General features: G+C 36.0%; 2 protein-coding genes across 6 annotated transcripts; one reads left to right on the top strand and one right to left on the bottom strand.

The window, feature by feature from the left end:
• Positions 1 to 353: 353 nt before the first annotated feature.
• On the bottom strand, positions 354 to 2,194 carry LOC108972242 (zinc finger and BTB domain-containing protein 24). Its single transcript, XM_018938775.1, has 2 exons — positions 1,555 to 2,194; positions 354 to 1,486 (listed from the first exon to the last, which is right to left on the bottom strand). The coding sequence occupies exons 1-2, from the start codon at positions 2,143 to 2,145 to the stop codon at positions 491 to 493; spliced, it is 1,587 nt and encodes a 528-aa protein (XP_018794320.1). The 5' UTR covers positions 2,146 to 2,194; the 3' UTR covers positions 354 to 490.
• A 2,024-nt stretch (positions 2,195 to 4,218) lies between these two features.
• On the top strand, positions 4,219 to 10,011 carry LOC108972243 (PI-PLC X domain-containing protein 1). 5 transcript variants are annotated; one of them, XM_018938776.1, is made up of 4 exons: positions 4,219 to 4,259; positions 7,173 to 8,635; positions 8,722 to 8,995; positions 9,568 to 10,011. In XM_018938776.1, the coding sequence occupies exons 2-4, from the start codon at positions 7,576 to 7,578 to the stop codon at positions 9,806 to 9,808; spliced, it is 1,575 nt and encodes a 524-aa protein (XP_018794321.1). In that variant the 5' UTR covers positions 4,219 to 4,259; positions 7,173 to 7,575; the 3' UTR covers positions 9,809 to 10,011. The 5 variants fall into 5 exon arrangements, with proteins under 5 accessions (XP_018794321.1, XP_018794324.1, XP_018794325.1 ...); XM_018938779.1 differs by having other exon boundaries at positions 4,220 to 4,259; positions 7,204 to 8,635; XM_018938780.1 differs by having other exon boundaries at positions 4,228 to 4,259; positions 7,358 to 8,635.
• Positions 10,012 to 12,097: the final 2,086 nt, after the last annotated feature.

Below are 12,097 nucleotides of genomic sequence, written 5' to 3'. Positions count from 1 at the left end.
ATTCCATTTATATTCCATATTATGAGTGCAAGTGTGCTTATATTAGCTATATCCTTTAGCCTGCGGGAGCAAGTATGTGGTCGAGTAAAAACTTTGTATAATTATTACAAAAGTGTATTTCATCCATGTCAAAGTGGGCAAAGCCCAATCTTTAAAGCTATTTTCTGCATATTTGCGGATAAGCTTATATTAGTTATGCCATTATCAATACCAATACTCCAAGTGCATGTGGAAATGTGTGATCAGTGTAAAATAGTTATAATTATTAGAAATTATCCCTGGCAAAGTGAGCAAAATTTAAATGCTATATTCTTTCCTTACACCAAACTTCCAAATAAAAAAATGATAGTGAATAGTGTGTTAAAAACATTGTAATAAACAAATTCAAAGCATAATTCCAACCAATATTTACACCAGAGCAGTTACCAGGTAAGTGTCCTTGCCACCATTATAATCAAACACAAAATTGCATTTAATGCGTAAAATTTATTCAACTATTAATATTATTACTTATTATATTTTTAACTGTCGCAACAACTGCATTTGGTTTAGGCGCAATGGATACTTGTCGTTTGTTCTGTGTTAAAATAGTGGCCTTCTTTTTCATGCGAGCTTTTTTTGTCAAATCTTTCGTCTTTACTTTTTCTTTCTTCACATTCAATATCTCGCCTTTATCGATGCCAGTCAACGGTGGCAAATCGAATTCATCACAGACATTATTTTCAAAAGCATTCTCAACTATCTCCGGCAATTCCAATTGCACTTCCCTCTCAGTATGCACACGTTGTACATGTTCCTTCACTTTATCCGAACGATGACTACTAAATGAACACAATTGACATTTATATTTGTGTATTTCATTCGTTGAATGCTTAAGCGCATGTCGTTTCAAATTCTTACTTTGACTAAATTTACAACCACAAACCTCGCATACGAATGGACGCTCTTGTTTATGCGTTTCCATGTGTATACGTAGATTTTCTTTGCGATTTGCATGGTGATTACAGTCAGGATATGGGCATTTAAAGTATTCGCCAGTGTGTTGTAGTTTATGTGATTTTAGTGCTTTCATATGTGTTGTACTATAACCGCAAACATCACAAAGCATTTGCTTCTCTTTATTGTGTATTAACATATGGCTGTTTAAGCCTTGCTTCCACTTGAAACCTTTTCCGCAGTGTTGGCATTGATGCGGTGTTTCGGTTGTGTGTTTGGGCAAATGTATGCTTAGCGCTGCGCGATTGACAAATCGAGCACCGCACTCTAGACAAAAGAACGGTTTCTTCAAATTGCTCAGATGGTGCTGAATATGCGCTTCATACTCGCGCCATGCCAGAAATCCCACTTCACACAGCGAGCAGGTGAGATGAGAGGGTTCACAGCTGCTCATATGTGTGATCATTTCCTGCACGCGATAGCATTTGAAATCACAACCGATGCAATAGTTGATTTTACTGCTGGAACTAGTGGCCCGCGGATTCTTAAGCTTTAAATTCAAAAATAGAAATATAAATCTATTTAATTATTCAGTCATAAATGACATGGTCTACTTACATTGAAAAAGTTGCGCTGATCTTTAAAGATATCTCTATTACCTAAATTAACATCACGCTTTTTCTCTGTGTCTGTTTCTCCCATCTCTTTCTTTACCAGAATCTCAGTCTCATTGACGGCATCACATTCTTGACTTATGACCGCCAGATTATTTCCACTCACTGTAGGCACCAATTCATCTGGCAATTCGAATAAATTCATTAACTCTGTCACTGCTAATATCTTTGCCAATTGCTTGAAATGCGGTTCATGTTCCTTAGATATGGAAACTATATCTTCGTAGAAGAAGTCCATCATGGTATGCAAACACTGCGTACAACTAAAATTATTGATGGTCACCTTTAATGGATTGTGTATGGAAAATTGCAATGATTTTTGTATGAATTGTGGTCCGCCAATGAAGCGACTTTGTGCGCCAACAACACAAAAGTGTCCGAATTCGGCATTTGCATCATCGCCAGCCACATCCAATTCCAATTCAATTATTAAATCACAGTATTGTCCAGAACGACGTTGATTGTTTAGGTAGTTGGAAACTTTGGAGTGCAGCGGTTTATGTAGAGTAGGCACTAATTCAAGAGCTGCATTCATTATCCATTAATTTATTTTCTTCTATACCTCTGAGCTGTTGCAATTTATTTGTTTACCTTAATTTGAAATAAAAAGCGAACAGCTGATTCTGCCACATGGTTGCATTAGATAAGTAAAAAGTGTGGAAGGTATTAGGGATGTAACAAAATTAATTTTTTTTAACTTTGGCAAAGATGAGTTTATATTTTATTATAATTAAGAAAATGTGACCGTAAAAAAATATTTATATATATATATAATAAAAGAATATTTCAATTTTTTTAATAAAATGTAATTATAGCATTTTAAGTATTGTATCTATAAATGTACTAATGTAATTTAAAAAAATGTTTTTTTATATATATTTATTATCATCATATTCCTAAAAGTTCTTATCATCCTCTTCTGTGGTCTTCAAAGACAATAAATTAAAAAACCAAATATTGTTTTTCTGTTTATTCAGAATTCCTAAAATCAGTTCAGTTTTCTAAAGTATGATATTTGGTGAAGTAAGTTATCTACGATATAACTTCAGTTTCGTCAAACTTTCTAATTCCTTAATTTATCAAGTGAATTACGATTTTAGAAAAAACTTCTTAATGGAATAACTATTAGGTCTATAACTATATCCAGGCTGTCCAAGAGATGACATAACTTGATTATTTTTCCAGTTTTCTAATATTCCGAAAACGCGTTGGAAAACAAGTTGAGTTGTGTGTCCTTTTATATATATTTCTTTTCACTCAAATAAGTCGAATTTTGTGCCTGGAAAGTGTTTTTGCAAGGAGTTCTTCCTTATTATTTTAATATGAAGAAAATTTCAACAGGAAATCATCGACTTTTGAGAGAAGTTTAGCTGAGCTGAGAGAAATTTTGGTTTCGAAGATGTTGAAGGTCCTAGGCGGTCAAAAAAATTTGAACATACGGTACTGGAGTCATTACTCGATGAAGAGTTACTCAATCAGCCATCAAAGCTTTTAAAAGCAATCGGATACAAAACAAGGAAATTTATCTCTTACAACAATCCTAAACCCAAAAAATCATATCGGCGGCAAAGCCGAATATATGTATATAATAAGATAATGCCTTGTATTTGGTTTGTTCAGAAGAGCGTCCTCTTCTGATACAATTAATGGAGAAGTTGGCCGATAAAAATTCAGCAAATTACTGCGAGCTTTTGTCGAAAAATGCCCGGAATTCGCGAATAAAAACCAGGCAATAATTTTCCATGATGGCAATATTCGACGTCTTGTTGCAGGACTGGTTAAAAACTATTTGGAAAATAGCGGCTCGGAAGCTTTTGCTCACCTGACTAGTCTAGAAGAGACCCTACGTCCTCACTGGAATACGGTTCACATCAGGGCAGGATATCAATAAAAAGAGCTGAATTCATTCTTGGGCACCAAGCAGGCGCACTTGTATTGGGTTGGAGTCCGAAAATTGGCAGAAAGATGGGAAAATGGTACAGCTTCAGATGCACAGTACTTTGAATACAACTATTATAATATTGTTATACATGTTTTTGTTAAATAAACCGAATATTATTGGTTTCTTATTTGTATTGAAAGTACATGCCTTTCCTTTGCTATTAAACTGGATACCTTCAGACTAAGCTGAACTGCTGTTGTTGATGCTGTAGAAGGATCATATTTCTTTTTTGTTTTGGGAGTTTAAGGCCACGTAAACAACAGGTAGCTTATACAAATGTCCCACTATATCCTCCAAGGCATGAACGATACAAACTTTCTTTAAAGCAACTACAACTCTCTTTATTGTACAGAAATCCACTCTGATCTTGAAACCAAAAAGTGCAAGTGGTTTGCTAAATAATTTTGTGTGGAGCGTATGTCGGTTTGAGTTTAAATTTGAACACAGATTAAATTATGCAAATTACGGCACTACTCTCTTAATAAAAAATACACATTGCGGTAAAATTGAGATAAAAAGTCATAATCAAAAATGGGAATAAAACATAGTAAATCTTATTTATAAGCAACAAAAGCATGAGAGCGCACGTAACTAAAATATTGTACACTTGTAGGTGCGGCGGCAAGTCAAAGATTCCCTGCAATGGTGAGCTTCAGTCGGCGCTTACGACCGCACGTGAAAGGTGGTACTTTAGGAACGATAGTTAGGTGGGTTGCTGGTTACGGGTTGGCCTTTTGTCGTGGAATAAATTTATTGTTTGATTACTGAAATCTGCAGCAGCGTGCAAGAGCACAGCTCGTGTAGCGTAAATATATACGTGGTCAAACATTTGCTTATGAAGAGAACATTAGTGCAGGTGTTATTAGTGTTTATTGAGAGTAAAAGTGCAAATAACGATAAGTAAATAAATAAAAAAGCAACATTATGCATTTAAATACAATTATAATGTGATTACATCAACATTGTAAACAAATCGAAAGAGCGTAAAAAAGTGAGCGCCAACGCGTGTGAAAGCGTATATTTTTTTTTTCATAAATGAAATTTAAATCAAAAGCGGAAATGGCGGAACAATGACTAAAACACTGTGCTTTAAGATGTGAAATTGTTCTAATGATAAAAATGTTAAGCAATAGTTTGATTGTAGGTGTATATCTGAACGTATGTGTTGTACATACAAAAATATCGCCAATTAGAATTTTTTGTACCTAGAAAACTTTTTTTTTGCTTCGTAGCAAAATCTCGTTAACATCTTACTTAAGTTAAGTTAATCGCGAATTTTAACAGACTCTGTGGCCACACTATCTATACCTCCCCAAGTGTATCATATTGTGGGCCCCAGATGATGGCAGCGTAGTCTTGCCAAAGCAGGACAACTGCACCAGAGATGCTCCATTAATTTCCTGCGGCTCTGCTCTAAACATTTCCTGCGGTCTTCTCGATGCGCCAGTCTCATTATGCGTGTGTCGCCACCAGACACTGACCAGTTTGTATTCCCTATATTCCGTACCGTTCTTGGCAACCTTGTCCCCTACATTGCCCTCGATGTTTTTGTGACCTGGCACCTAGTTTTTAAAAATATTTTGCAATGTAGGTTTAGAAAAGGAGACATGGGTTCAAAAGAAAAAGGTCTTTAAAGCTTAGAATTTATCTTGCGATCAGATGAGCACCTTTATTCTTTATAATTATCCCCTTGTAATTACCTTCTTCACCTAACATATTTTGGGTACACTATTTCTCTGAAGCTTCGTAGATAAATGTCTGTTTTTTGGTTTTTATTAAACTAGTTTTCAAACTTTTTATTAAGATTTTGTGATAAATTCTATTTTATAACAAGAATCTACTCAATTTACATTTAGCACCATATATGGCAATTCATCATTAGTATATGTATGTAATTACTTATGGCTAATTATTCTGTGAAACTAATTTAATTGATATTGTTGAGAACAATTCTTCGATATCAAATCGCATGCATCGATTGTTGAAGTAATTGCGATAAAAAAAGTAAGGAAGAGTTAAAAACGCTCAGAAGATTTCAGTTACAGTGCTTCTAGTAATATTAGTAGTAGGCCTAGCTTTATTCGGATTCCGTTATTCTGTGGAAGTGTTCACTTGATATAATATATATTATAACAAGAGCTTCAGTCATTTACCCTTCTTTAAAAATGTGACTGCATTCACCAATAATTTCGATGTTATAATACCCTACTTGCATTCATGCGTTGGGTATAAAATCGAAAAAAGTTCCCGACTTGCCATTTAGTTCTCGCTTAACCTTTTAAATATGTCTATATATGTAAATATGTATTTCTACCGCTACATAGCTCCGATGCAAGGCAGGTGTTGTTTACATACTGAGTCTGATGCTCCGCTATAGCAACATGCTCACTTGCAATTACATTTATGAAGCTCAGCGTAAATATAACTACTCATGTCAAGTTGATGCTTGCTTCAGCGACATCTAGCCAATTGGGGCTTGTAAACAGTATAAGCGTGAAGGTCTTCCGCGATCAGGTCGTGTACTCAATTTGGCGCAGTGTCAGAGTTATTTGCTTATATGGTGTATGATTGTGAAGATATGATATAGATATTTTTATGAATGAAGCCCCGCAGAGAGTTAGAGTAGATAAATATTACTAAAAAAAGAAAAAAGTAATATAGTGATCTGATCTGAACATTTTGTTCGGAGATCAGATTATTGCCTTGGATTATAACCCGTGCCAAATTTCGGCAAGATATCCCGTCAAATAAAAAATCTTTCCACACAAGACTGGGTTTAGATCGATCACTTCTGTATGGCAGATATATCATGGTTGTCCGGTGGATACAACAAATTATCAGTTTGTTGGGAATTTCTCCCCGTGATCGTTATCGAAAAACTAGAGGGACTAGTTTGCGTATATACATACAGACGGATGTAGATATATGAAGGGCCACCTTTCCTTCTGGGTCTTGCAAACTTAATATACTCTGTTCAGGTTATAAAAATGAGACGCAGGCTCGTTGTGGCCAATCTTTAGTGTTGAAAAGAGCACAAAATCTTAAAAGAGAGTTTGTGAAGTTGTGAAGAAACCAAGCACTGTTTTTACTGGATATTTTAAGCCGGTATTTTGGGCGATCCAATATTATCATTGTTTGGAATCATTGAAAACCCGTATACTACATATCTCTGAAACAGAAATGGTAGTAGATTTTTCAGTCTTATATGAAAACTATTTCTATAAACCACCCATTTATGCAGGAAATGACACTGTCAGAACAAAAAACTGGAAGAGTTTGTTATCTTACCACAACAAAAGTTTTGCCTCTGTTTGGTTTGTAAGACCAAATAATGACAAGCTGTTACAATTTTACATCACCAGAGGTAAGATACAATGAAACAGCTTTACATCGTTTGGTGTTACCAAGGAAAGAATGTCTAAATCTAAATGAAACAGTACATTTTTTTTTACCATATCGAGGAAGAGGAAATGATTCTGTCAAATGTCCAAATAAATGACTCTCCTCATTAGTGAATTTCTCAATTTGGGGCATTACCTCAATCCTATGTAATCATTTTAACTGTGTTTAGTTATTTTACAATACTACTGTATTATTTTTCCAACTATTGTCTTAAGTAGTAAGCGTAAATGATATTGTAAACAAATCTAGAACGATTCAAACACTCTAAGTGAACGGTTGAAATTGCACGCGCAGTCCGTTACCAGTCGCAAGTCAGCCAGTTTGAGAGCGATTTATACGAGAACAAAGTGCAAGCGGCCGCGTTGTCACTTAAGTGAATAACGAGCATGTAAAATAAAGCAAGTTTCACACACGACGTCAAGTATTGCAGTTGAAAAATTAAGTGAAAAGATAAACAAACTGAAAAAACGTGAAAAGTGTTTTCAATTAATTAAATTCAAGTGGTCGCGTCACCAGTAAGTGAAAGTGATAAACACAAATAACAGTACAATAGTTATATACATATTTGTATAACATACACAGAGGCGCTACACCCTGTACTGCAGCAGTTACGTTTTGAAAATGTCAGCAATAAAAGTGTGTGAAGCGCTCTTTGCGCTTTACGTTTATGCGCTGTTCAGCCTGAGCACGGTTTCCACGCTGCCTTACAACTACGATGACATACACGATTTGAGCGCCACGCGTCCGGACGCACAACCAAAACAATTGCGGCTTTGGCTGACAATAAGTGCGCGCCATCGTTTTGTGGAGGTCTCTTGGACCAACGCGCCTGCGCACAAGGATGATCACATATTGATTACCATGCAGGCGCCACATAAGTTTGAACGCGTCGAACGCACGACCGGCACGCCGCTAGCCGCATTTGATAACGCCGAAGGTAGCGGCTTTGTGCCAAACGATGGCGTTACCGAACGCAGCACTTCCTCGCCGACGCGCTATCTACTCCAACGTGAAAACAAACACAATTACGTTGCGCGTTCGAATGCGAGCGACACTTTTGAAGGTAGCGGCTTTGTGGACAGTTACAACGCGGCGCCGCCCATAGCATCCATGCCGCCGCGTCTTTATTGGATTTCAAACAATGGCAGCGATGATATAGTCGCTGCATTACAACCAAGCGCCGCCGCACAATGGTTCACCACGGGTGTATATTTTGATTACGCGCACTCACGCAATGTGACCGCCAAAACGGGCTGTTATGGCTTTTGGGCGAGTTATGTGAATGCCAGCGGCGATATATTGGCCACCAGCTGTTTGCGCGCCTATCCACGTTGGATGCGCGAAATGAGCGCACAGGTGGGTGGTATGCGTATGCGCGATCTCTTCATACCTGGCACACACGACTCCGGTTCGTACAGGCCCGATTTCGATCCACTACTACGCGAAACGATCGTCACAAAGTATGCGCTGACACAGGACGATGACGTACGCGGCCAGTTGTTGCACGGCGTGCGTTATTTGGATATACGCGTTGGTTATTATCGCAATACGCCCGAGCGTTTCTACATTAATCATGGCGTTACACGACAGCGTCCTCTAGCGGAAATTATTGAGCAAGTTAAAGAGTTCGTCTTGGAGACAAATGAGATTGTGATATTCGGTTTGAAAGAGTTTCCGGTTGGTAAGTAAATTTCGAAACGCTTGTTTCTAATTATACGCATATTTAAGGGCTTAGTAACTGTTTAACATACCTATATTTAACTGCAGGTTTCGGAAAAGGTCTTGGCGTTCATCGGCTGCTGGTCAGTTTCTTACAGCAGCAATTTGGCGATGTTATCGTGCATCCTTCAGCGTCATGGCGCGCAACATTAAACGATATTTGGTCAAGGCAACAGAACGTCATTTTGGCTTATGACAAGGGCCAAGTAGTGGCTGAATTTCCAAATACACTATTTCGTTCGGTGGAGCAACGTTGGGGCAATGTGCAAACATGGCCAAAGCTGGAGAAGTACTTACGTTCAATTAACAACTTTGATGTTTCGTAAGTGGATCGTATAATATTTGTTTAGGATTGAAGAAATTTAGGACTTAATTTAACATAATCTTAAGGGGTTATATCCGATTTTGAAAGTAAAAAATCTGTTTTGCTTATATATCAGATTGAAATATTCATATTTGACGCTATTATCCGAAAATTGTAAGTTGATCTAGCTGTTAGATTGGGAAATATGAGTGGATTTGTAAAAATTCTTTAACTTAGTGTAATCTGCTTAAAAAAACTTTAAACGCGTTTTTCTCGAAAAGATGTTTACAGAGTCGCTTAGCAAATGTTTTCGAAGCGGCTGCAACGATTGACTTAAAATTTTCACATAACTTTCTTTAATACATATATTTGTCAGGTATTGATCGAACGCATACAATTTTTTGAAAATAATTTTGATTTTTTTAGCCACTCTAAAGTGAAAATTTTTCACAAAAATTACTTTTTTAGGAAACTGCCATTTTGTCAAAAATCTACCATTTATACTCTTCTTTCGATCATTACCTGTGTTAATCTATTAGAATTATAATTCCTCTGAGGATGTTTTAACAATAATTATTCATTCCTTGCAGTCGCCTATCAAGCCGACCCATTGCTGATATGGCAGAACTTACACCTGACACGTGGGGTGTTATACTCGATAAATATGGCGGGCTACGAAAAATGGCCGATCAAGTCAATTGGCGTATTTCTGAACTTTATCGCGACGAATTGGGCGCACATGCGAATATTGTAGCGGTGGATTTCATACGTGGCACCAGCCTAATGGATATCGCTCTCGAATGGAATAAACGTAAAGTCGTGTACTATTAGGCGTTGAAGTGAATTTACATATAAATATCTCTATTTACATATAAATATCTAGTAAACGATAATTTTAAATTCGCCTACTTTTTCTTAGAGAAAAAGTGTATTTCCTTTCCAAAGTTTTTCTTAAAACATAAAAATAAAAAAGAGCCAACAGAAAATATCTCACCAAGATATTTTCTTTTCTTGGTCAGTGGAAGAAAAAATTAATTTTCAAATTCTTGAGAATATTTGTAAAACAAAATTAAGCCAAAGTTTTATATTTAAGAAGTTAGACATATTAATAAGTATGATTGTAAATTTTTACAAACTTTATAATGAATAAAAAATGTAAAAAACTATACAGATCATATAGAATATTATTTTTGTTTTCTGTTTTATTAAGCAATGGCAATTTTTATTTGAAAATGAAAAATGTGTACATTGTTGTATATATTATAAATTAATAAAATTATGTGACAAACCGAATTTTAGATTTAACTGTGTACAATACTTATCAAAGATGAATTAAATAATGTCTAGTTATTTTAATTATTTTTTAGCTATACTTATTCATATTTTATTACATTACACTTTATATTAGACCCCATATCGGTCTTACCTGATATGTACACCTACACAGAAGTCGTTGCTAAACAATTAAAAAAATACTATAACAGTTCCAAATAGAGTGATTTTTGTAACTAGTTGTAACCGAAAATATGAAATATTCCACACTCAGAGAGTGCTCTTTTAATAGAATTGTATTACCTTCAGCTTTCTGCAGTCCCTAATTTGACTTTCGAACATGAAAAAAATGTTAATGACCGCACCTAGAATGGTCTTCACATAGTTATAAAGAAGTTTCTTGTATGAACTTGACTTTCTATTTGTACGGCAGATATGTGGTATAGTGGACCGATCGGGAAATATTCTTCAACTATGATATCTTTGCCTTGGACAATAATCGATGTCAATTTTCGCGAAGATAACTCGTCAAACAAAAAAGTTTTCAGTTTGTGTAAAACGGGATAAAATTCAATACTCATATCCTCAAATAGTGTCTTATTTTATTATCTTATTGATAAAAGCCGGTAAATAGTTTGTTTTCAACGTCTAGGTTCATTCCGATTCTCGTTTTCTAGTTATGTTACCTAATATCCAATAGTTCCAAAGAAGTGGGAGTGGGGGAAGTGGTCCTTGCATCCATTCCCTAAAGCAACGCTTCACGTTCCTAATAAGTCTATGAAGACACTCTTCCCGACAGCGCCTGAGTGAATTAACTCTTGCATTTATATTCTATTATGTATAGCTCATCGGATGACTTTCCGCTGTGAGACTTCGAGAGCTTACGCAACAACAAGAAAGTTAATGAACTTAGTGGGTAAAGCAGAAACCCGCTTGGCTCTATTTTTTTTTTTAGCTACGAGATCATGTTAACAACCTCATACAACGAAGCTTTTTATATACACTACTGGTAATTAGGTTTGGTATTTATTATGTTAATGATGATAGAAATTTGGAAATACGATACAACGATAAAAATCAAGTCAGTTGTGCCATAAAACATGATGGCACCCCCCATAATGACTCCACATTCTCGGGTGTGTTGGCAACTTAAATATAGCTCATCTTTCCGCAAATCGTGATAATAGTATTGAAAGGCATCAGGGTCATCTATATTAAAACGTTTTTCATCAAGACAACTGAGGGCCAATCATTAAGTCCAGTGTCAGATTGAACAACCCACGTCATGTATTCTTCCGCGAGTCGAAGGCGTCTTTTGCGTAGTTCATACAGAGGGAGATTTTTCTTGATTTTTAGACGCTTTATGAGTGCTGCACTTCTGATTGTACAATGAACAGTTATAAAGTTTGCTTTTACTCCTTCTAATTCCTGAATCTTAGCTTTGCCGAATTTGAAGCAATTCTAACAATTTTGCGTACTGAGTGTACAGGTAGGGTTTCCTTTTTTCTTTTAAAGTATTTTCCATATGCCTCTGGATCCTTTAAATATCTATCAACGGTTCTTTAGCTGCGCTTTATCTGTTTGGCAATGTTTCGATTGGATATTCCTCGGGAATGATATACAGCATACCTTTAATTTATTTGAAAAGAACATTGATGCGTCTAACCTAAGGGCAGCAGTGTATATCTGTTTGGACTGCTACGAAATTTCCTAAAGAGATGAAGGACTATCAACTATTTGGTTCATGAAATCACAACATCGTTTGAAATACCGTGTAATCGTTTTTGATCAGTACGGGTTCATACAAATTGCGCAAGCTGAATCATTAAAAAAAAAACCCTAGATTAG

This window comes from Bactrocera latifrons, unplaced genomic scaffold (genome assembly GCF_001853355.1).
Source record: "Bactrocera latifrons isolate USDA-ARS-PBARC rearing strain unplaced genomic scaffold, ASM185335v1 scaffold_39, whole genome shotgun sequence".
In the NCBI taxonomy this organism is placed as follows: Eukaryota; Metazoa; Arthropoda; class Insecta; order Diptera; family Tephritidae; genus Bactrocera; species Bactrocera latifrons.
This window is presented reverse-complemented; position numbering and strand designations above follow the sequence as displayed.

Bases quoted from the DNA above. Each gene is read 5' to 3' on its own strand.
- LOC108972242 (XM_018938775.1), bottom strand. From the start codon at position 2,145: ATGAATGCAGCTCTTGAATTAGTGCCTACTCTACATAAACCGCTGCAC. The intron at 1,487-1,554 runs GTAAGTAGACCA...TTGAATTTAAAG, and splicing joins ATCAGCGCAACTTTTTCAAT to CTTAAGAATCCGCGGGCCAC.
- LOC108972243 (XM_018938776.1), top strand. From the start codon at position 7,576: ATGTCAGCAATAAAAGTGTGTGAAGCGCTCTTTGCGCTTTACGTTTAT. The intron at 8,636-8,721 runs GTAAGTAAATTT...ATTTAACTGCAG, and splicing joins TTTGAAAGAGTTTCCGGTTG to GTTTCGGAAAAGGTCTTGGC. The intron at 8,996-9,567 runs GTAAGTGGATCG...CATTCCTTGCAG, and splicing joins ATTAACAACTTTGATGTTTC to TCGCCTATCAAGCCGACCCA.